Source organism: Dromaius novaehollandiae, chromosome 3, assembly GCF_036370855.1.
Source record: "Dromaius novaehollandiae isolate bDroNov1 chromosome 3, bDroNov1.hap1, whole genome shotgun sequence".
Taxonomy (NCBI): Eukaryota; Metazoa; Chordata; class Aves; order Casuariiformes; family Dromaiidae; genus Dromaius; species Dromaius novaehollandiae.
Window position 1 is genome coordinate 37103869 of NC_088100.1, and position 22834 is coordinate 37126702.

At 36.0% G+C, this 22834-nt stretch overlaps 1 protein-coding gene across 14 annotated transcripts in view; it reads left to right on the forward strand.

Annotated features, from left to right (window-relative positions):
- The window catches only part of TTK (TTK protein kinase), a 46809-nt gene that overhangs the window by 9223 nt on the left and 14752 nt on the right, over positions 1 to 22834 (forward strand). For 13 of the 14 annotated variants that reach the window (XM_064508702.1, XM_026121096.2, XM_026121089.2 and 10 more), the window contains 15 exons: positions 961 to 1102; positions 1386 to 1611; positions 3620 to 3726; positions 6440 to 6583; positions 10153 to 10249; positions 10332 to 10407; positions 10484 to 10581; positions 11682 to 11781; positions 12479 to 12602; positions 15347 to 15528; positions 15671 to 15807; positions 17638 to 17764; positions 19866 to 19958; positions 21080 to 21237; positions 21343 to 21494. In XM_064508702.1, coding sequence (XP_064364772.1) covers positions 961 to 1102; positions 1386 to 1611; positions 3620 to 3726; positions 6440 to 6583; positions 10153 to 10249; positions 10332 to 10407; positions 10484 to 10581; positions 11682 to 11781; positions 12479 to 12602; positions 15347 to 15528; positions 15671 to 15807; positions 17638 to 17764; positions 19866 to 19958; positions 21080 to 21237; positions 21343 to 21494 — 1963 coding nt within the window. The remainder of the gene's footprint in view (positions 1 to 960; positions 1103 to 1385; positions 1612 to 3619; positions 3727 to 6439; positions 6584 to 10152; positions 10250 to 10331; positions 10408 to 10483; positions 10582 to 11681; positions 11782 to 12478; positions 12603 to 15346; positions 15529 to 15670; positions 15808 to 17637; positions 17765 to 19865; positions 19959 to 21079; positions 21238 to 21342; positions 21495 to 22834) is intronic. The other variant, XM_064508706.1, reaches the window with a different exon arrangement.

The following is a 22834-nucleotide window of genomic DNA, read 5'->3' on the forward strand; positions in this document are numbered from 1 at the left end:
AATTGAGGCAAATCCTACATGGATAAACTGAAAATTTTCAGAGTACAATTCACTGTTCAACTGTGCATATACTATGTTAATATTGGGCGTGTGCAGGGGAAAGGTAAAGCTAAAAGGTGAGTTTTAGGCACCTTTTACTGTCTTGAAATTTATTACTTCTGCTATAACTTTTATCTGTGGTGAGAATGGAGAATTTTAACTACTGCCAGAACTTGAAGTTTACAGTATCAAGTTTTCTTTCTATACCTAAAATGTTTAGTATGGGATGGGAGAGGGAGAAACTGGACTTCTCAGGTAGTGAAAAGGTCTCTCCTTCCTGCCTCTCCTTTATTTTTTCCAGAAGATGAGACAGTTGAGGAAGGGGGGGGGGGGGGGGGGGATGAGAGGTGGGGAAGCAAAAACAATATATCACCTCCCTCTTTTTTATTTGCTGTAGAGGATTAGCTTTCTGTTGATGTTTGTCCCCCAAGCCAGGTGACCATGAGGTCTGGTAAATACCCTCTGCATTTCTGGTTGGTTCAAGAGAAGTGGCAGGAGCGTGAGGCTGGGCGTAGGACTACCTCTTCTCGTTAGCCATCCAAATCAGTGGATTTAGAATGTGTTTTGATAGCTGTTCAGGCAACACTTGTCCCCTCCGTATACTTTATGGAAGCACTGGATATATGTTATCGGAAAGGGCTGTTATACAGCATGGATTACCATTTGGGCAGATCAGTTTAGTGCACCAGCTCCTTTTGTTGCTCTAAGTTGGCTTCTGCTGTGAAGTTTATTTGTATAACTAAGCTGACAAAGTCTTACTAGAATATTTGTGTTATATAACTTGGTTTAATCTCAACTAACATGCAAAAATATATGAGGAAGTGTTTTCCATGCACTACCATTTAAAGGTAATTGCAGTTAAGGATCTACTGCAATGGAGTCCTTCAGTAACTTCACTAGTTTTTAACCTTGCATCTGCAGATGGAGGAGGATCTAAGTGAAAGAGGATTACCACAAATCGCTTCAATCATGAGTAGAGTTAGAGATTTGAAAAACAAGTATAAAAATGAAGACAATGTTACGGATGAACTTAACTATACTAAAATATCAGCTGATACAACAGGTATGCATTTTTGTTGATCTCTGTCACTTCTGTGACTGATCTTAACCTAGACTGAGAATGGAAGAACCGTTAACTGAAACGGTTTAAGGTATTTCAGTATTATCCTTTTAGCATTTTTTTGGTATTAATCACCTTGTTTTTAGTAACTCTTTGTTACTCCAGTCTAGTGTTTAAAAAACAAAAAAACCTAATCTTTGTAGATGAAAGTTCACAAAAAGTGTTCTGTGCTGCTTTTCATGTTTGCTGCAGTTTTAATCAAGCCATTTTGTTATTTTTCCATTAGATAACTCTGGAACTGTTAATCAAATAATGATGACAACAAATAATCCAGAAGATTGGCTGAGTTTCTTGCTTAGGATAGAGAAAAAGGGTATTCCTCAGGTGGATGTTACTCTACTGAATAGACTCATTGGTCGTTACAGTCAAGCAGTAACTGCATTACCTGCAGAAAAGCATAGTCAAGATGAGAGCTATGCTCGCATCCTTGTGAGATTTGCTGAGTTGAAAGCGTAAGTATACATTTTCATTTTTTTCAGTATAAGAACTCTGGCTTCTGAATCTTAATGGTGGTAAAGATAATTATTTTGCATTAGTGGGTTTCCACAACATAAATGAGTGTTTTGACAGGTCATGTTTTTATGTAGAGTCTTTGAAATTCTGAGCAGGTCTGATGGCTAGTCAACCTACCTATTGCTTTTGTAGTACTTACGTTCTTAAACATGATTGTAACTATTAGCCTGTTAGTACTAGAATACATGAATATTATTAATCCTTCTAGTTGCAATGACTCGTGGGGATGATGTGTTTAGTTGCTTGACCACTACAGGTTCTAGAGACCTTGTTGGGAGTAGTCTGCCTTTCTTCGTTTTGCTATTAAAATGCACTCCCTTCAGCTATACTAAAGCATCCTCTGCTCTGGTAACCAGCATTACTGTGGAGTGCACCTAGCTCTTTGGATAACTCAGATCTGTTCATTTTCTGCTTCATATCTGCTAATCAACAAATACCATCAGTTTTGTTTCTTGACTGCTAATGAAAACTACTTAAAACAAAAAAACCAACAACCCCCGCACCCCAACTGCTTAAAAAAAATACCCATCAAGATCTGGCAGTGTCAATCCCATTGTAACCTAAATGATGGTTTCCATTTGTAAGCTGTCGGAGATTAGCCAACTCTTATTCTGATTTATTATAAGCTAATGGTTTCTTAATCAGAATGGGATGTGGTAAGTCCACAGTAAATTATTTCTATGAATTACAAACAAAACATGTTATCTCATCAGAATATGAAACCGGTTTTGTTTAAAATCTGATCAGCGAAAAGCTGTGCTGTTTGTGTATTATTTTTGGAGATTGATGTTAAGATATTTGAGAGTTTATTTGGGTTGCTTGTTTTTAATGTTCACTCATTGCTGGCAATTTTATTGGCTTCTGAGGTTTCCAGAGCATTTCAAATTCATTTTCTCTGTTCCTGGCTGCCAGCTTGTCTAGTATCTCTTCTCTGCTCAGTTCTAGTTTGTTAAAGAGAATATTCTCGCCTGTCTCATGGTTTACTAGGGTCCTTTTGATTTTTCAGCTAGTGCAAGCAAGTAACTCTGATCCATAGGTGCACCAATTGTAGTGCCTTTGGTAGGTGAAGAACAATGTTCTACAGCAGTGCTCCATTTGCTCTTCTTCCAAGTCATCCACATAACGGGAAGAGCAAGTCATGGCATCACAAACTTCTGAAGCAAGCAGTGACAATAATTTGAGATCTTAGTGTCTTAGCATCAATGCTGGATTCTTTTAATCTGTTCTTGGCATGGGGCATGTCTTGCCTGTGTCTGTTTTCCAGTCTGACTGTGCCAAAACCTTTCTGATCATTGTGATTCTGATGGTCCTTGAGGAACCCTTGAATGTACCCTGAAAAAGGCTAAGGTGAACAGCCAACTGCATCTGTGAATGGGTCATCCATATTGCAGATTGACCATGCTAGGCCAGCTTTCACCTAACTCTTCTGGCTGCTGCACAGTGCCACCAAGTGTGTAACATAGTGTCTGTTGCTCACATTAGGTCTTGCTCTGCTTGTTGTCTGTCTGTCTCTTCTCCCCCCCACCTCATCCCCAATGTTTCAATTTTTTACAAGTGAGAAAGTGAATGTAATTCACATGTTAGAGCTTAATTAGTTATTCTGTCCCTGTCCTATTGTTCTGGATTATCAAAGAGTTGAGTGTGTTAAACTTAGCTGGACTCTGGTAATATACCTAAACCATTAATGAGACTTTTCTCAATATAATTAAAGCTTTCACTACAGAATTCTATGGAAAGGGTCAGTTTGATATCTTCCAGTTATTAGCTTTTTTGAAACTCTTTGCTTATTTGCACTTTAGTACTGATTCTAAGTAGTAGAAAAACTTCTTGTTGGCTATAGATGAATTATTCTTCCAGAACTATCTGATGCCAACACTAAATACATGAAACTTGATCCTTGTTAGTCAGCCTTTTCATTCTGTAACTTTTGATATACTTTCTTTATAGTCTTCAAGATCCAGAGGAGGCACGTGACCAGTTTCATCTGGCCAGACTAAATTGCAAGAAGTTTGCTTTTGTGCATGTGGCTTTTGCACAGTTTGAGCTATCACAAGGTGTGTAGAAAAACTTGTTTTGTGGGTGGTGTTGTGTGGTGTTTTTCTTGTGTGTGTGGATGCTGCTCTTTCATGATTTTCAAGGAGCTGCAATAGCTATTAAATGAGAAAATGAAACACTTGGTTTTTCTTCAGAAATTAATATTAAATCAAGGCGAAATCTGACAGTGATTTCTGGTTTTTAAATGTAGTAGACCTTATACTGGCAGGTGTAGGTGAGACTCTTGGTGGGGTGAAAAATGCTCAGGTTTAGGTGGTAGTCTCCCTTTAGACATGTACATCTTGCCTGTGGAGGAAGAAACTCTTTGGCTGTTGGTAAACTGCTATAGAATATAACCAAGAGCATAGCTGGTAATGAGACACATAATCTGAGATACACCTTCATATTTGTGTTTTCAGGTTTCTTAAGGATGACCTCCTTTCCTTCAAAAAGAAGGTCATGAAAAAGAATTTCTCTCCATTCAGGCTACTTCAAAAAAAAATGTAGATTCTTGATTTGCTTTTTATTAAACCAAAATACACTGAACTGTAAACATGGAATTTGGACCAAGTAGATTTCCCCCCACCCCCCTTCTGCCATTCAGGGTCTTAAATAGGTGACAGTTGAATTTTTACTGATTGTTTTGTTTCTTGGTCTGTGGTTGAGTGTTAGGAAGGTGGAAGTGAATGATATCTTCTGTTTCTTCATGGTTTGGAGTAGAATTACTTGACAATATTACAGATGCTATGTTCCAGTCAACTGGAGGGGAAAAAAAACCCCATACAGCTCTGTCAGCATTCAAAGTAGAATGGTATTCATTGTATAGTGTCATGCTGCAGTGTTTTAGGCAAGGCATTCTGATATGACAATGCCTTAAAGAAGGGGACTTTTTTTTTTTTTTAGGGGTGCCTGAACTATTCTTGCTAAGGGAAGCTACACAGATGGCAATTTTTTTTGAAATTAATTTATCCTATATATCTTGGATGAGTCAAGATTGGCTTGTAAACTGAATATTCATGACCTGAAAAAAAGTGATGCAATAAAGGTGTCATTCTATTTAAATGAAGTTTTATTCATTTAAACAAAAACAGAATACTCTCTTCTCACTCTCGGTGTGCCTTTTGTGGTTTGCTTGAAACCAGATTTGCTATGAAGTGTTCAAAGCTCATGACCATGAATAAAACTACTTTTGGGTATACGAAATGTTATGCCTTGGCAGATCATTCAGGCTTTTTATGTGTGACTGAAGACTGACTGAAACTCATAGATGCTTCTTGTTCTGCTTTTGTTGCTTGGTTCTCCTTATTTTCACGTAGGTGTTTAGTGCTGTACTCTTATGATATGTTTTTATTCAACAAGGCATGTAACACTAGGAGGATTGATTTTTGAGTAGTAGGCTTTAAATGGTTCTTGCTGAAGCATTGTGGTTACTATAGCCATAGATAGGATCCTAGTTAACAGTTCTTAAAGAGAAATACTAAAAAGCTATTCACTTGCGCAGGATTTTTGGGGGAGGAGGGGAGAGAAGTATTTATCCTATGGTTAAAAACTAAGTCATAATGAATGTGCACAAGATAGACATGTATAAATGAAGCTATAGCCAGCTTATTTTGGCATTTTCTTGCTTCAATATCTAACTTTTCAGTTTTAATGTTCTTAATATAGATTATTTAAGCATACATTCCTAAAACTTAACCTCCTCTAAATTTTAAGTAGTGGCAAACTGATATCTAACTTTAGTTGGAGTTTGGACTGCTGGAGATATTAGGATGCTCAACTATATTATTGTATAGTGTAGTAAATATTTAATTATATATGCATGGCACCTGTAAGAACAAAGTATTTTATATTTTGCTGCTTTGGAAATGAAGAAGAAGGGGTAATTTGGGCCTTCAAGGTACAGTTGTTAATGTAACAGCTGTAACAAAATATTCTATCATTTTGCCCTGATGCTGGGGGGGGAGGGGTGGCCAAGAAAAAAAAAAAAAAGGTCTTGGTATTATTGCACTTTCCACTTTCTGCTATGGAAATGCTAGTCAAGTCTTGACTCTTTGATACTTCATAGCAGAGCATGTTTACCTGTTCGTATATGAAAATGCATATTAAAGAATTCAGTTAAAATACCTTACAGTTCTCTTGTATCTCTGATTATGGCATGTAGTAATGTGTAGAGCTGCAGTGAAAAAACATCCTTCCTTTTTTACTCCTCCCAAATGTAGTGCTTTCTGGACTAGTGATGTTTGGTTTTATCTTCAACTGCTTTTAATTTTGATTCCTAGTTAAATGAATTGAAGATATTTTATAATGCATATGTATTAAGTTTTGTATCTGGTCAGATCTCTTTAAAAAGTAAGTTCATAAACCTTTTCATTCTTCAACTTCAGAAAAAACAAATTTTAGAATTTGTGGTATGTCTCCATGTGGTTCCTGTAATGCAAACAAAACAAATGCTGAGAATGAGGTTACGTGAATTCATAAAGCATATTTTGACTTGCTTTTCAATTTCATATGAAAAATTGGCTTATGTACTCATGTGTTACTAGTTCCAGATAGTATCCTTGAAATAGATGCATGTCTAAATGGGGACAGCACATAATAAACAATCATTGTAGAGAATGATGCTAAGTGAATATAAAGCATGAATATAAGCATGTCTTTAAAATAAGAACATATTGCCATACTGTAATTGTTTATATTCTCTCAACTTCTAACTCCCTGTTCCTTACTACTTAGGAAATATGAAGAAGTGTAAGCAGCTTCTTCAGAAAGCTGTGGACTGCTGTGCTGTTCCATTAGAAATGTTGGAAACTGCTCTGAAAAACTTTCATTCACAAAAAAAGCAGTTGCTTTCAGATGAGGAGAAGGAGAACTTTGCAGGTAATTGCAGTTTCTTAAAATTTTCATTGGGTTTATGCAATTTGTAATGTTAGATTGAAAAGTTCTTTTCTCTGTCTCTTATAGAAAAGAACTCAAGATCTATGTTAGTATCTAATAAACAGTGATGCTAGTGAGACCTTAAGCAGCCTACATTCTTCACTCTATTCCTTCAGTTCTCAGTTGCATTTCTGCTGCAGCGACTTCAGGTTGCAAAAGCCCTAAGATAGGATTCTTCATCTATAGTACGATGGTATACTAATTCTGCAAAGGGTGTTCCTCTGTTTGTCATTAGGTGTTTGCACTTTGTAACTAAGACCTGTAGCTGAAAGTGTGAAATACAGAGCTAGTGATAGCAGAGAAGCTATTAGACATGAAATACATAGAGTAAACCATATGTATAGCTTATCTTGAGGTATATCTTATGAAGCTTATGCTGAAGAAGTTCTGGCAACAGTTTCCGTGAAGTCAAATACAGGAAAAAAAAAATCCGTTTTGACTTCAGATTTATTTTACAAATGGATAAAAAAATATGTATCAGTACCAGACTGAAGTGCTTCAGTATATGTACAACATAAATGATACTGGTGGTTTGATATATAATTTCAATAACTTACCAAGTTTTCAAGAGACTTATTTGGAGTGGAATTCAGCAAAAAAATGTAGCTCAAGTCAGAGGTGCATGTGATAAACTCTTGCAAGAGTGGCATCCAGCACTCCCCTCTCCACCACTCCCCCTCCCCCCACCCAAAAAAAAGACGTTATGTAAAGACAGAACTGGTGAAAATAAATTTGATTTCATTTCCATAGAGGTATGTCTATAGGAAAGTGAGATTTGACTGTCTCCTGTTAAATCAACCTTTATGTGAAACACTAGTTGGTGAAAAAACATTTGGCAAGGTTTGCAATAATACTCTATTGTAGTATTAATTTTTTAATAGAGTTAATTATTTTTGGCCCTATTCTTTTTTTCCATTAATTGCATATCAACTTTATAAGTGCCACAGCTGCTATAGAGTTCCCACAGGAAGAGCATCTCCTTTATGGATTGTATGAGCTCTACCTGTAATATTACTGGCTTTAGTTGTTGCGCATCTGAGGGAATACATGTCAAATGCCTGTCTGCCATTTAGGAAGCAATGAGTTTTGGGGAAGGGGTAGGTTTATTTAGTTTTCCATTTAAATGAACAGGTAAAATGGATTATTTGAAAAATGGTAAGCTTTTTTTGTTTAAATGACAACACTAGACTTGAAATATCTCAAACTCAGGGACATACATGACATAAATCACTGAATCCAGCTTTAAATGAATTTGTATGTTGGCTCTGAAACAATAGAGAGACTGTTCTCTGCTTTAATATGTAAGTATTTAAATCTAGTCTGTTTCATATTTCCATTTAAAAGATGCTTTTAAAAGCTTTTTTCTTTATTTGAAAACAGGAATACTGACTATGTAAATACACTTCTTCATAGCTTCAAAAGATTGTTCTAAAAGACTTTGACGAGTTACGTGCAGTTGTAATGTAGTGATACAAGTATTATGAAAACTAACAAATATAGAAGCCTTTCGTTTAATTCCTTTTTTCTTTCATGCATACCAATTTGAAGTATTTGACTTGCTGGGTAAAATCAAACATGCTTAATTAGGAAAAATATAATTTGGTGATTAAAAATAATGTAGGTCATGATTAGTATGAGAGGCTGTCTTGAAGAGTAGGTTTTTTCTTGTGTGTGCTGGATTGTTAAGCTACTAATCAGAAACCGTCCAGGTCTAGTGCCAATGCTGTATTAAACATACCAAAAAAAAAAAAAAAAAAGAGAGAGAATACCTTATGCATTAAGGTACTTATCTTTTTAGTCTGAGTAGTTTAGTCTAATTACATAGAAATAGTTTATAAAAACTTGCAGACTAGAAATAGCTAAAATTGAAATGTTCAGGTATAGCTGAAAGTAGAAGGCAGCCATGGTGGCATTCAAAATAAGCATCATATAAGTTTTGGTAAACTCATCCAGACTTTAAGAATATTAAGAGAAACAGTTGAACTTAAAAAAAACAAAGCCTTTAAGTTGTGACATCTCTTCTTGAGAAGCTGTGGGTAGACATGAATTTTTCTATTTATTGCTTGAGCAAACAGTTTTTCATCAGTACAGGAAACTAAGGCCTATACGATGTAGAAGATGGTATTACAACATCCTAGTTATCTCTGATTTTAAATAAATGTTCTGTGATGTCTGATTGTCCATGTTGTTAACTTAATTCTTTTATTGTGGTCTGCTGATATCTGAATAACCAGAAGCTAACTTCAATTAAAAAAAGGTTGATCAGGCAAATAACTGAAGCTACCAGTTTACTGTTTTTCTGAAAGCTCTTAAAATAACTTGTACCCCACAATGTTCCTTAAATGGAGAACTGAGCTACCTTTTGTAAAGTTCAATTCATGAACATAACATGCTTTGGGGCAGTTACTAAAGATTTGGTGATAACTCGTGTGCCCTAACTTGTGGTAATTTGTTCATCTCTGAGAAATGACTTTCTCATGCCTAGTTATAGGCAAAAATAGTTTGGAGGATGATTTGTGGTGTTCTGTGCTGGCTGTTTGCTGCTATTGAATTTCTAGAATAACTCTTCAAATAACTTGATTTCAGGTTCACTCACTGTAAAGTGTGTATAAAATATATGCTTTATTTTCACAAGACTCGGTAATAGCATGATTAGGAGTTGACTTGACATTTCATCCTAAGATTAATGTAAAACTTCATAGGACTTCTGCCAGCTTTCAAAAAACTAACTGATACTCTCTTCTGGATTGAGACTGGACTAATGGACAAGCCATTTGCTATTGCCTTTTTTAATCCTTCCTGTCTTAACAGTAGAGCACAGCTCATAAGAGCACTCTCAAATTAGCTGTGAGTGAAATTGACTGGTTTAACTTAACCCAACCAATTTTTTAGGCTAACCCGGTTGAATTTACCTGGCATGAATTAGGGATTACTCTCATGAAGTCCCCTGTCAGTGGGTTAGTGTGATGGAGGGACTAGGAAAGGGCTCTGGTAACAAGTCATTTCAGGTTACCCTAAAAGTTAAGGTGTCTCCCTCATCCTTGCCATACTTTTCAAACCAATGTTTTTGGTCCTTATTCTTCTGCATATAAAATAAGATTGAGAGATCGAGCTTTTTGAGGCCCAAAAGTTAATTTGTTTGGATAGTTTATGGATATCTTAACTCTCCCTTTTGTGTGTTTTAGACACAGTATACAACTATAGCAGTTTATTAAATGGGTATTTAATATATTTTTTTATTTAATACATTTGTTGCAGTCTGTTTTGCACTCATCCTGAAAAGCTGCTGTGGTTGTAAGGATTTTTCCTAGATGGATTATCATACCTTATATGATCATATAAGATGTCTACTTAGGTCAGTAGAAAATAGTGATATATGCCATGTTGGTCCTAAATTACTGTGAATGTTTGTTGTTTTGTTTTTTAAATTGTTCTGGAAAAAAACTTTTTGTCTTTAGAAATGAATATAACTTGTAGTACTAGCTGAATAATTCTAATTAATTTGACTGCAGTATCAAGTACACAAGCGTCTGGACTTCAGAACATAGTTGGAAATCACAAAAGTAGAAAAAGGAATGATTCTGAGAATTCTTCCACTGCTACTCTTGGGTAATGGCTTGATTTCTTATATTTTATTTAAGTTCTTAAATCCTCATAAAAAAGACACTATTTTTTTTCCCCTTGCTTTCAGGGGGGAGAAATTGCAAGAATTTGATGCCCTTTTGAATTGCCATAATCCATTAAGACCGCTGAACAAATCTAATCAGGTAGAATAACATTTTGATTCAAAGTCTTACTTTTGCTCTTACTTTACATATCTGGTAACTTCCAATTTGCCCTTAGGCCTGCCCTTTTGGGAGAGTTCCTGTTAAACTCATAGCTGATACTGCTGATACTGTGAAGAAGGTGGATATCCCACTTACAGCTAGTGTTATGAAGAGGTATGTTGTTGGGTTTTATTGCAACATTTTAGTTCTCCTTTTCAATGGAATGCTTCTATTAGCTAGTGAAAATGTCAAGTGTTAAGAATGTTAGTTATTGATGAAAAATGATCATTCTAATTACAGCAGGTATTACTTTATCCCACTTTCCATGTTACCACTCAGATTAATTGTATGAGAGCATACGAAGATGAATTTGTTGTTCTGTCTAATCAGTAGAGAGCTGTAAAAGCAAATAAGATGGAGACTGAGACAAAAAAGTATTCAAAATAACTTTGTGTACTCCAGTCCCTAAAATTAGCCAGAAGGCAGACTTGTAATTTCAAAGAGATTTTTTTTAAATCTGCACTTTTAACTGCAACATTGTAAACAATCTTTCATAAATTTTGGGGGAAAATAACTGTGGCTTATTAATCTGTATGTTAATTGTAATATTAAGAAAGTGTTAGTGCTCATCTCAGTGTGAGTAGTGGTCCACCAGTGGAAGAATCTGCATCTGCCAGCTTAAGTAGCACTTTGCTGCATGTTACTCCTGAGCTTAGCATACCTTGAAAGTAAACAGAAAGGACAACCCTTTTTCTTCTAACTCAGCCTTTGTTATACAACTTTCTTCTTGTTACTGTGTGGAAAAATTCATGTAGAAATGGGAAGTGCTCTCACTATAGGAGAGAAATATGTAGCTGAAGAATAAAAAATGCTTTGTACTTAATCTCTCAATAGCAAATTTAAACCCAGTATTCTGAATCTGTGAAAGCAGTGGGAGACCATGTGTGGCATAATACCTTTTTTTTTTTTTTTTTTTTTTCTTTCCTTAAATGCTTATTTTGAAAAACACCATTCGGATTTAGGATCTTATTCCTAGCTCATCAGTTTTCTGTTAAAGAAAGCCAGTTAATTATCTGTCAGTTCAGGGACAGTGGCAGCATTGTTCTAGATTTTTATGTTGTTTCTCACTTGGCTATTACAGCACACCTGTTTTTTCTCTGTATTTGTAACTTTTAGCTAGAAGTTTTCACACAGATGATATATTTCATCCAGTTCACAAAAGGCAACTATTATATATTGGCATGTGATGTAATTAACAATATTGTGTTTAATAGGCAAATATCCAGCTTGAAATCTACAGCATTGATTGTACCTTTTCCACTATCTGAACCGAAATCTAGTGGGGATGATTCATATGACTTGGGAGATTTAAAGGTAACTTATGTTTTACATAAAAAAGAAAGATTTAAGGAACTCTACCTATTAGAAAGGAAAAAAGAATAAGAACACTTTTTTCAACCTAGAAAGGAAATAAAGTAGAATTTCTGCGTCTAAGTAATTAGTTGTGAATAGAAACATTCACTGTGGTATTTGTTTTTTGAAAATCTTCATGTATAATCAAGCGTTGAGAAAGATCTTTCTCTAAGCAGTAGCTCAGAGAGAGAAAGGAGGGAGAAATTCAAAAATCTGTCATTGATTTATAAAGAGAGAATAAGACTGCATATTTACTACAGGGTTTTTTCAGCTGTAGTTGAGTTTTATCAGAAGTATTGTATTTCAGTGAAGTGCAATTAGGTGTTCTATGGAGCTGTAAATAATGGTTTTTGGCAGAGACTGATTTTTGAACTGTCTTACACTTTCATGTCCCATCCTCTCCTTTTTCCCCCCAGAAAGAAAATCTAAGAGTAGAAAACATTTAGATCTTTGTTATAGAAACTATATGTTGGGAATTGAGAATGCTGATGGATTTAAAAGTAGAATCAGTGTATAATTGTCTGTATCCTGCACTGTATTGTGAAGCATATTTGTTTTATGGTATATGTTAGTCATTGATCATCATAAGGAAATATCTTTCAGATATTTTGCTGGGATTCTTTCCTGATTCTTTAAGATACTTTTGGGGTTTTTTTAGTCCTTAGAAGACAGAAACTCTATACAGTTGCAGATGTTGGATGAGGACAGCTTAGAAACTGCTACCAGTTCAACTGTAACTCTCAAAACGAAAGTGGATGCAAGTCTTGCAACAAAAAGAGAAGGTAATGTTGTTAATATGTGATGTTTTAGTAGTTTGAGATAGAATAAGTGTTGGAAAACTTGCTGTTCTGTGTAAACTAATGCTTTACTAAAGAAAATGTTCTTCAAGGTGAAAATTTGGGGGGGGGATTTGGGCACTTAATTAAAATCTGGTTATTGAGTAGTGCCTGTGGAAGTGGTATCAAAAAAGACTGCAATACTGTTAAAAAGTCAAAAGTAGACCCATTTATGAAGTGCTGGGCTTGAAGAAAGATGTGTAGGGCTAACTCACTGTGTCCTGTAGTGTACCTAATATAAATAGACCTTGAAACAAAGGTTTCAAACTAAAACTTGCCAGCCTGTGTGAAGAAAGGTGCTGCTGGCACATCAGATAAATTTATACAAAAAAAAGTTAATGTTGGCTGGGAGAAATTCAGACTAAGGATTATAATGTTCTTGAAGTGTGGTCTCTTTAAATGTTTGGTTAGACAGACTCCAGTTAGTAACCCTTCTTACTTGTAGGTGCTGTGATTTAACTTCTCTTGAAGTTTAATTTGAGATTATTTTGGCCGAAATAAGTTTTAAAATGTGACAGCATGACGCTGTCTTTAACTTGAAAAAAGTGAAAAGCTCCCTGAATTCCTTGTGAATGCAGAACATCCATGTCAGCTGTTGCTTTCAGCTTACTCTCTGCTTTCTGCCCTGTTTATGTGAAACTGCTTTCTAGGTGTGTGGGGCTCTGCTGCTGTTTACATCTTGCAGGCAATTTCTTACAGTGGGATCAAACCTGGTCTTCTAGCCTGTTATGGTATTCTGAACTGTTCAGTGTTCACACAACTGGATTCATGGCCAACTTCTTTGGCCAGGCTTCCCTAGTGTTCTCTTGGTTTCATCCATTAGGTATCGATTACCTTTGTCAGCTTTCCCATATAACACTGGCATATACTTTACCTCTAAATGTTAAATTTGTCACCCTGGGCATTTCTTTACTTGTTCTAATAAATTATTTTTCTCATCTGAGTTGTACCTGAGCATATACATGCATCTTAGTCTTTTGACAGCATATTCTTGCATGTTTCTCTAATGTCACAGTTTTCTGAGGTTTCCCAAAAGTATAAAAATCCTCTGTCAAAAGGCAAACTGCAGCATTGCTTGCCCTTTTCTCCTACGTCCTGCAGAAAAACAAAAACAGCCCCCACCCAAATCGCTTTCATCAGTCTTTCCATATACTCACTGTAATCCAGTTTATGAACTTCTACTGCAGAAATCCTTTGTTCACATGAATGACATGTATTAACTCTGTAGTGTTTAGAGGCTTATCAAATTTCAGTGTGCTCCTGATCTGCTCTTTTCTAATTTTTAAACCTATTTAAAACTTAAATATGACAGCAAAATTAACTTTCACTATCATTTGAATGGCTTTGATTCTTACTGGAAAATATTAAATATACTCCTTTAGAACGTCCCTAAGCTCTGTTTAGTATTATCTAATGCTTGGAATGTGCCAGCTTTGTGTGAAATCACCTCTCTACATAGAAATAGCTTCATCCTTAATTTTCCTTTTTTAAAGGAGAGAGGTGGAAGAGGAGAAACCTTAAATTATGGTCTTTCTGGGAAATGGTATAAATAATCTAGATTTACAATAAATATCTCAGAGCTGGTAAAATTTACAAGGATACTAGTCATGACTTCACACCAATATTTTGTTTATGTGGGATATGGGATATGTCTTCCAATTTCTAACAGTTACTTGACATTTGTGTTTCATCAGAAATCTACTTTCCCAGGGGACTCCTTGATTTCTCATCTTGCTGAAAAAAGCAGCTGAACAGATGTTTGACCTTGCAAGGGTGGGATTCAGGATTATATACATATCTTCCTATTGTAGAAAGAAAAAGATTAATGTAAACAATAGTGGTTTTCCAAATGCAGTCAGTCATTTTCTGTCTCTCTTCCCCCGCCTTTGGTCCCCCCACCCCCTTCAGTGAGACACTTTCTGATTAACTTATATAGGAACAGTTCGAGTTTCAGGCTATACTTTCATCTGCTCATGCTTTAGTTCAAGCTTCTGGATGAGATGCTCATTTCAGTAGCTCAGTCCTTCAGTAGTTGAGTTACACTCAACTTCTGCTTAGCATGGGATACTGCTTTTGAGTTTTTTTTTTTGAAGAAAACCTGAACAAGCACTCAAAGGAACAAAATGTGCTATCTGCAGCCTGCCCTGCTTCCTGCTGCCAATTCGATATCCTATTAAGTCTGTAAGTAAAGTCTCAGTAAACTGAGAGACTGAGGGTGCCATGTCCCTTTATGGCTTTTGTGTCAGCAATTGCAAAGGCATGCTTTGCTTCTCTAGGCAGGTTGCCTATCATCACAGACAGAAGTATTGCAATGTGCTTTTTTAATATGCTTTGTAAGTGCTGAGTGTCCCAGCTGATGAATATGATCTTTCTGTGCATGTTGATGAACAAAAACACAGATGTATTGCTTTGTTATAGTAATATGCCAAGATTTTTGCAGAAAGAATTGCTGTGTGACCACACTGAGCTGAATATGGACCAGGAAGATGATTAAGGCCTCTTAAGTATCAGTTGCTGTGGAAGATGTCTACGAGTCCATTAAGTCAACTGTATTCATTTATTTTGGTGTAGAAAATAAAGTAAAGTTGTTTTAGAAACTATGGCATAAATCTATCTGAAATGGTTTAAAGTACTAGAATATTAAGTTTTGTGTGGTTTTTTGTTTTGTTTTAAATGGTAAATTACTTCAGAAAATAGAGTTCAGTATCAGGAGCTGAAGATACCAGAACCAAGATGTCTGGAAAGCCAACAGCAACAATCCAGTTCTGCTGAAGGTTATAGAAAGCAAATAGATCGGATAAAACTGAGCTGTGTTAATTCTAGAAGAAAATGGCCAGTTCAAGAAGTGGCTCAGAAAAGCTGCTATAAAGAGGTAAAGTAACAAGGAACATGTGTTCAGCATGAACATTTCATGTGTTCAACAGGAACATTTTCAACATGGGTTGAAAAAGTGATTTCTGTGTTCTTAATTGTGGCTTCTCTTGTGGAATAATAGTTTGCTTTGCCCTCTGTAGGGAAAACAATCAAGTTTTGAACAACCTAGTTATCCAATTTCAAAAGGATTATCACCACCAGATGCTGTTTCTAAGAAAAGTGATCTGTTGCGTTTTTGTGGAACACCGAGCACCACATTTAATGATTATATGGACTGGTAAGCTACCTCTCTTTGAGCTATGTAGTTGGGGACAGAAGATGACGTTGGCAATGACTACAGTGATTTTTTTAGCAAGGTTCTAAAGCTTTTCTGTTCAGATAGCAAACAAGATTGTTGGGTGCTTTCAGCTCTTTATATCCATTGCCCAACTTTAAGATCCAGTTTGCATTTAGGGAACTCTTTTGCTTCCGTGTCAATGTTTCAGCACTTGGAAATACAAAACCTAATCACTAAGTCCTTATTTACAGTACTGAGTTACTGCTCTGATTCTTCCGATTCCTACTACAGGGTGCTTTTTCTTTCAGATGCCAGGTTTTTTTGGTTGTCAGGCTTTTTACATTGGTAACTGAGAATCAGTCTGGTTCCCATGATGTAAGTATCTGTGGGTTTAAAAAAAAAATGTAAGAAATCTAGAGGCTTGTAGAATAAAGCATTTGAGTTAGGAAATGCTAGCATTTGTTTATTCGCGCAGTCTTAAATTTGGCATACATCCCTATTCTTATGTAGATAACTATTTATGTGGTCACCTATTTTCACAAGTGTCTAGGGTGAATCATGTAGATCAAGACTATGAGTAAGCTCTGTTATAGTTAGTAGGACTTCTGCCTCTAGCTGTGAAATTTAGAATATATGTAGTGAATGAAGCACACGATCTCATGATGGAAGTTGATTAAAAAATATCTTCAAAATATATTCTGTTCTTGCCTCTTCCACAATTTGATAGTATGGAAATTATTTAAAATCACGGTCATTATACGTATGTACTACAAATGGTAAATATGCAGAACTGTTGAGTGCTTTTGCTGTGATCAGTGAGAGCTGTGCTTGAAACATACGGAAGGATTTAAAAATCAAATTTCTGTCATTCCTTACAAAAAAGTCCATGTATTAAATTCTTTTCTGGCTTTGATCTTAACCTCTGTCAGTTTCTTCTCTGTAAATACTGGCATGGTATTTTGGCCTAGGTTACTTTGAACATAAAATTCATGATTCTGAAGCACTAAGTTAATATTGTAAGAGCCCTATATAGTTTATAAGAGACTAATAACCTTGCATTGAATATAAAGTTAAAGTAGCTTACAATACCTGACACGATCAGCATAACAGTGGGGTTTTTAAGTCTTCCTTTAAATATTTATTTGAGGCCTGACTCACTCTGTGCAGGGGAGCAGTAGAAAAATGTGTATTTGGCAATATGACTAAATGTATTGCAGCAGCATCAAGGGAACAAATTGAAGTAAACATACCTGTTTAACCCTTTCTTGCAATCGTAATATTCTTCAATACAGTTCTACTTTCTGGTAACGTACAGTATAGCTAAGACTCAAATTCTCATGACTGCCAACAGTTGTCTGTCTCAATATGCTCCCTTTTAAAAATAAATTTCTCTTCATTCAAAAAGGAGAGGCTTTGAATAAGAAGCAGTAAATACTAACCATGACTCTGCCCATAGGAGAGCAACATAAGCAGCTTTTTTTAGTTGTATAGTGCTTTCATTTTCTAGCTTGTACAGAGTGCCAGTCCCAGAAGGGGAGTAGATTAGTTACTGTTTTAAGAGATATATCTCAAGTATTCTAGAGCTCAAGCCTACTTCTAAAGACCCTTCAACTTGTTGACTTTGTGGTACCTCAGGCTTTTTATGCATATGTAATATCAATGGTCTTATTACCAGCTATTTAATATAGCAGAGGCTTGGGCTTTTGCTGATTGATTGAGTAAACTCTTAAGCCTGAAGAAGCACTGAAGATTTCAGCTTTGTGTTAGGAAACTTTATTTGGAAAAAAAATGCAGCTAGATGCATATTTTCTTAATGATTTTTATTTTTAGTTTCAGAACACCAGTTGTAAAGAATGACTTTCCACCAGGATGTCAAATTTCTACTCCATACAGCCAGCTACCGTATTTCCTACCACATACTCCAGCAACTCCTTTTCAAAATCAGATTGGCTTGCAGGTAACAATATTAGGTTGTCTTATGCACCTAAAATCTTCTGTCTCTTTTTTCAGCCCCATATTTTCACTTAATCTTGGCCGCTTCTTTAGTGCAAGTATTTTCTTTTAAGTTTAGCTACAGTTGCCATTCATATTTGTGGATGAATAATGGAAAGTAGTCTGGTTATTCTTAAAAGAATTATTTTTTTTATATGTATGTCTATATTTTGGTAAAATAAGTCAATGCTTCAAAAATCAGTTCAGTCCTGGCAAAACCACCAAGCCTTTATCTCCAACATCTAAACATTATACTTTTCTCCAGAAAGAGAAATTGTGTGTTAGAAACCCTAAGCATCTGAAGGAGGACAGAAAATGAAGAGTCAAATTCTCTGTTTTGTTAGATGTCATACTTTGGGTGTATAGAGACCTGAAATAATGTTAAAACAGATTACTTCCGCGTTGCACTTCCTGGTGGTAATCTTAACAAATGTAGGTAAAACTGGGGAATGAATGTAAGCTTCCTACCAGGGGATTGATAATTATCTTGTGGCTGTTTTATAGCTTGGTGTAGCTACAGCAGATAGGGCCAGTACAGTGTATTTCTAACTAGCAGACTTTGGTGCTGTGAAGCTTATGTTCCAATACTATGTCATTTCCATATAGCTCTAAGTTATAGTTGCATGCTGCAACTTAATGTCCGTCTTGGATATTCTGCTTTCCTGCATGGTCTATGAGAAGAAAAGTGCTCTTAAGTAATGATCTTAGAAAGCCTTACTAGGGAACCTCCTCTTCTTGATATCCACTGTGAAAAGCATCAGTATCCTTTAGAGGAGTTCAATGGTCTTATGTGCCAGGTGGCAAAGCATCTAGTCAGAAACATTGTAGTCATAGGAGCCTGTCAGAATAGGATACAGTATTTAAGTGCCTCCTTTGAACTGGCATAGATTTTGAATCTTCACGAGGTAGGTAGCTATTTCTTTTATCCAAAATAGTTCAGTATTTAAGCCAAAAAAACAGGAGCTAGGTTATGAGCTGCTCTTGGCCTGCAGAGATTTTGAACCCACTTCCTGGAATGATGCACTGATCACCAGAGTCGTAGGCAGTCTATGTTGTGACCACTTTGTATGCCTTCTGTTGAATTTTTATATATAAGAAGGCAGAATGTGTGAGTCCAAAAGGAGAAAGAAAACTCTACAGCACACTGGGGACAGTCTTCTACCTTGGAGAAAGTTCTAGATTCTGGATCCTGCTTTCAGTGCAGTTGCATATGTTTCAGCTACTGACTTATTAATGTAAAATGAGTAAGTTGTATCTAGATGAGATGTTAATCCAGAACAGTGGTCTGAGTTGTGGACCACAATCAGACTAGTTTTGTGTCTGGCCCTGTAAGTCTGTTGCTTTCTGTTCAGTGGTTTTATCCAGGATACTGTTGCAAAAGCACACATGGTATCGCCGTCATTTCTAACTTGACTTTTTTCTGTGGTGATAACACCTGAAAGTTTTACTCCAACTATGCTCAGTATTAGAATATTTGCATAATTTGGGTTGTGTGTGACTCTGGCAGAGCATAGGCTCCTTTCGCCTCTGAATTGCCATGGAGCATGGATATTGCCTGTCTCTCAACTCAGATGTTCATGAGCCTATGTGGTAGTCACAGGTGGGTGAGTGGTCTAAAATAAAAATATGAAACAAAATGAAGTACATCCACAAGTGTGTGTCAGGCTTAATTAGTAGCTTTTGTTGGAATCGGTCTCTTAAGCATAGGTAACTGCATCTGTTTTCAGGAGCATACAAGTGGTTTTGGCGTGATATCTAGTCCTTGGTCTCTACAGAGTTTTGTAAGGTGTTTTCAAGTCCTTTACTAAATGTGTTGATAGACAAGCCAATGAAATCCTGTAGATTCATTCATGCTGCCTAGAAACCGTGTGATAATTGTTACAGAAATACTTCTGCTATGGGGATTTCCAACTTTTAGTAGTCAAATGTTTTAAGTTTTGCTTTTTCATACTTATTCAGAAGGACTATGACAATTTGAAGCATATTAACTTAAACAAGGCTCTACCAAGTTCCACTGCATGTGTACCAAAAGTCATTTTCACTTCAACTTTTCTGTATTTGTACAGGTTTCAGCTTCTATATCTTCAAATGAATGTCTTGCCATCAAAGGAAAAGTATATACAATATTAAAGCAAATAGGTAGCGGAGGCTCAAGTAAGGTAAGATGCTTGTGCACATGTTCTCTCTTCCCCTCCGCCTGCCCATTTATTTCTTTATGATTTTTATCCTTTCAGCCTAATTGGATAACTCATGCCTGAGCTAATAACATGCCCAAAGTGTCTGGGTGACCCAGAGAACCAGAACTTTACTGTTCTAATTCTAAGCTTAGACTTTATGCCTAATGGATGCAGAGGAAACTTAGTGCACAGGTTAAATTTGGTACAATATTATTTTATCTGTCTGAATCCTCAGCTTGTAACAATGGTTGCTTGAGTGTCCCTGCCTCATCCATCTTCATAATAAAACATGAGTGCAGAATGTTAAACAGTAGTTTTCATTTTAGAGGAGAAACAAAGTAAAAATGGCGGGTAGATACAGGGGTCTGTGTAAGAGTAAAGGATAAATACAGAACACTGAACAGAAATTACGTAAATAAGAAAAGGTGATCACCCAACTTTCATAAGTATCTGAAAAATGTCACTTAGATTAGTAAATGATGGTGGGAGTTTACTTTCACTTTTTGTCTTGCTTCCTGCAGAAAGGTCTGAAGGTAGATTGTATGTACTCTTGAAGATAATTTCTAAGTTGGAGAGGCTCTTATAACAGAAGCACTGATTTTACTAAGAGATGAGCTCTGGTATTACTGGGCATCTTATTTTAAGAGCCAGCCCTTTAGTGTGCTGTGATTACAAGCCACCCATTTCCCAGCAGTGTAAGGTTGCTTGAAAGGTCTCAAGGTAGATAGATATATGTATGCCCTAAGTTTTGAGTGGGCTTTTTTCCCCCCCCCTTTCTTTTTAGGGCTTGAAAAGTAAGTCATGTTAGGAAAGACATGAAGGCCTATGTCCTTAGGTAAAAGTGGTCCCAAGATGGTTTCTGATAAAGTTGTTTCTACTGTAACTGCTGGTTTTTCGTAATTTTTCTTTATGATGGTTTAAAGTGTGGCTGGACTCAAAAGTCTGGATTTTAACCAAACATGAAGGAATTTCTCTGTAAATTTAGTGTTGCTCCTTTGTTTTGAAAAGGCACTCTTTCCTTTGAAATTCTGACTGTAGTCAGGTAAAAGACTGTAGTAAATCAGAGTTAGGAATGAATAAAGCTGTTTAATACTATTTTGCAGGTGTTTCAAGTATTGAATGAAAAGAAACAGCTATATGCTGTCAAATATGTGAATCTAGAAGAAGCTGATAAACAGACTATTGAGAGCTATAAGAATGAAATTTCTCATCTGAGTAAACTCCAGCAACATAGTGATAAGATCATCCGTCTTTATGGCTAGTGAGTAAACACTATTTTTTTTTTTTTATTAAATGATTATCTTCTGATGTGTTCCTTAAAGCAATAACTTTGAATTTTAACGTAAGTGTGTTTGTTTATTTTTAGTGAGATTACTGAAAATCATATCTACATGGTAATGGAGTGTGGAAATATTGATCTCAACAGCTGGCTCAAAAAGAAAAAAAACATTGATCCTTTGGAGCGAAAGAGCTATTGGAAAAATATGTTGGAAGCTGTTCACACAATCCATGAATATGGTATTCTTAAACAATTTTATATTTGTACAGGTTATGTGACAGAGATAATGAGTGTTTAAGTTTTGGAGGTGGTGCTGGTCCCTGTTTGGGTGTTAAGCCTAGTGACCTTCCAAAATGATACTTGCTTTACTGTGACAAAAAAGTTTAAGTGAAATAAAAGACAAAAGTACAGTTTGATGTAGAGATAGACCTGCTTTGATAACTCGAAGGGATCTCCCAGCATCACTGTTGCATATGCTTTGTTTCCTTGCAACAGCCAGAAAACTATCTTTTTTGTTTATTGGACATTCCATATTCCCAGTACTGCTTGTTCCCCCTTAGACTCAAATTTAAGCTACTTAACTTCTACAGAGAAACTCTACCATTTAATGCCAGCTTCTACACAGCCCTTTTTTCTCCTTTACTCTGATATAAAGTTGCAGCTTTTTTCCTCCCTCACATCTCTCCAGGCCTCCTTTCACAGGCTTGATGTGAGTGCATCTGTATTCTGTTTCTGTGTAATACAGTGGAAAGAATGAAAAAATTGATGTGAAGAGGCTTATATGATATAGAAGGGAGCATCTCCTCTTCATAGCACAAGAACATTGGAACATTCAGTAATGCAAAGAGATAGCAAAATCTAGTAAAAGAATTTTTTTCCTTACTTAAGAGACTCACTGCCAGCTGTGTGATGTGTCCTTGGGTCATAAACTTTTGTAAAATATAAAGAGGGACTAGTTGATTATATGGATATATGAATAACCAAAATTGATAATTCATGATGTAAGCAGGGTTTGGGAGAGGTCAAGTTTATATGTAATCCTCAGTGGAAGATTAGAATAGTACCTTTGAGATCAGGAAGCAGATAATGTCAAACTAAGCAGTACACATTTTTTCCTTGAAGGAGCTGCTTGGCTAATTTTTTATGAAAAAGCTATAGGAGCAGACATGCTGTAGAACTGATGCAGAACAGTTGTTTAGTATGGCAGTATTCCTGATAAGTAATGTTAAAACCACAAAGAAATCTTTTACTTCTAACTGCTTTCTGCTCCCTTAAAAAAAAAAACAACAAAAAAAACAGGTTCCTAGAAGATTAAACTAGTTTTTTGTTTGTTTGTTTTCCTTTTAATTGTATTGTTTAGAATCTGGCACCTGTAGATCAGGACTGCTATGAGGATGTCCAGATGATACGATGCAAACTTTTCTTCTCATCCCCCTCTTCCCAGTTCTGGTCTTGGCTCTTCAGCTATCTGGTTTCTCACTACTCTTTGGCCTTTTCTTCTGTCTGCTATCCTGTTTTTCTTCATTTCTGCAACTGTATTTAAACCATTAACTTTGTGAAATAGCACACTGTACTTATT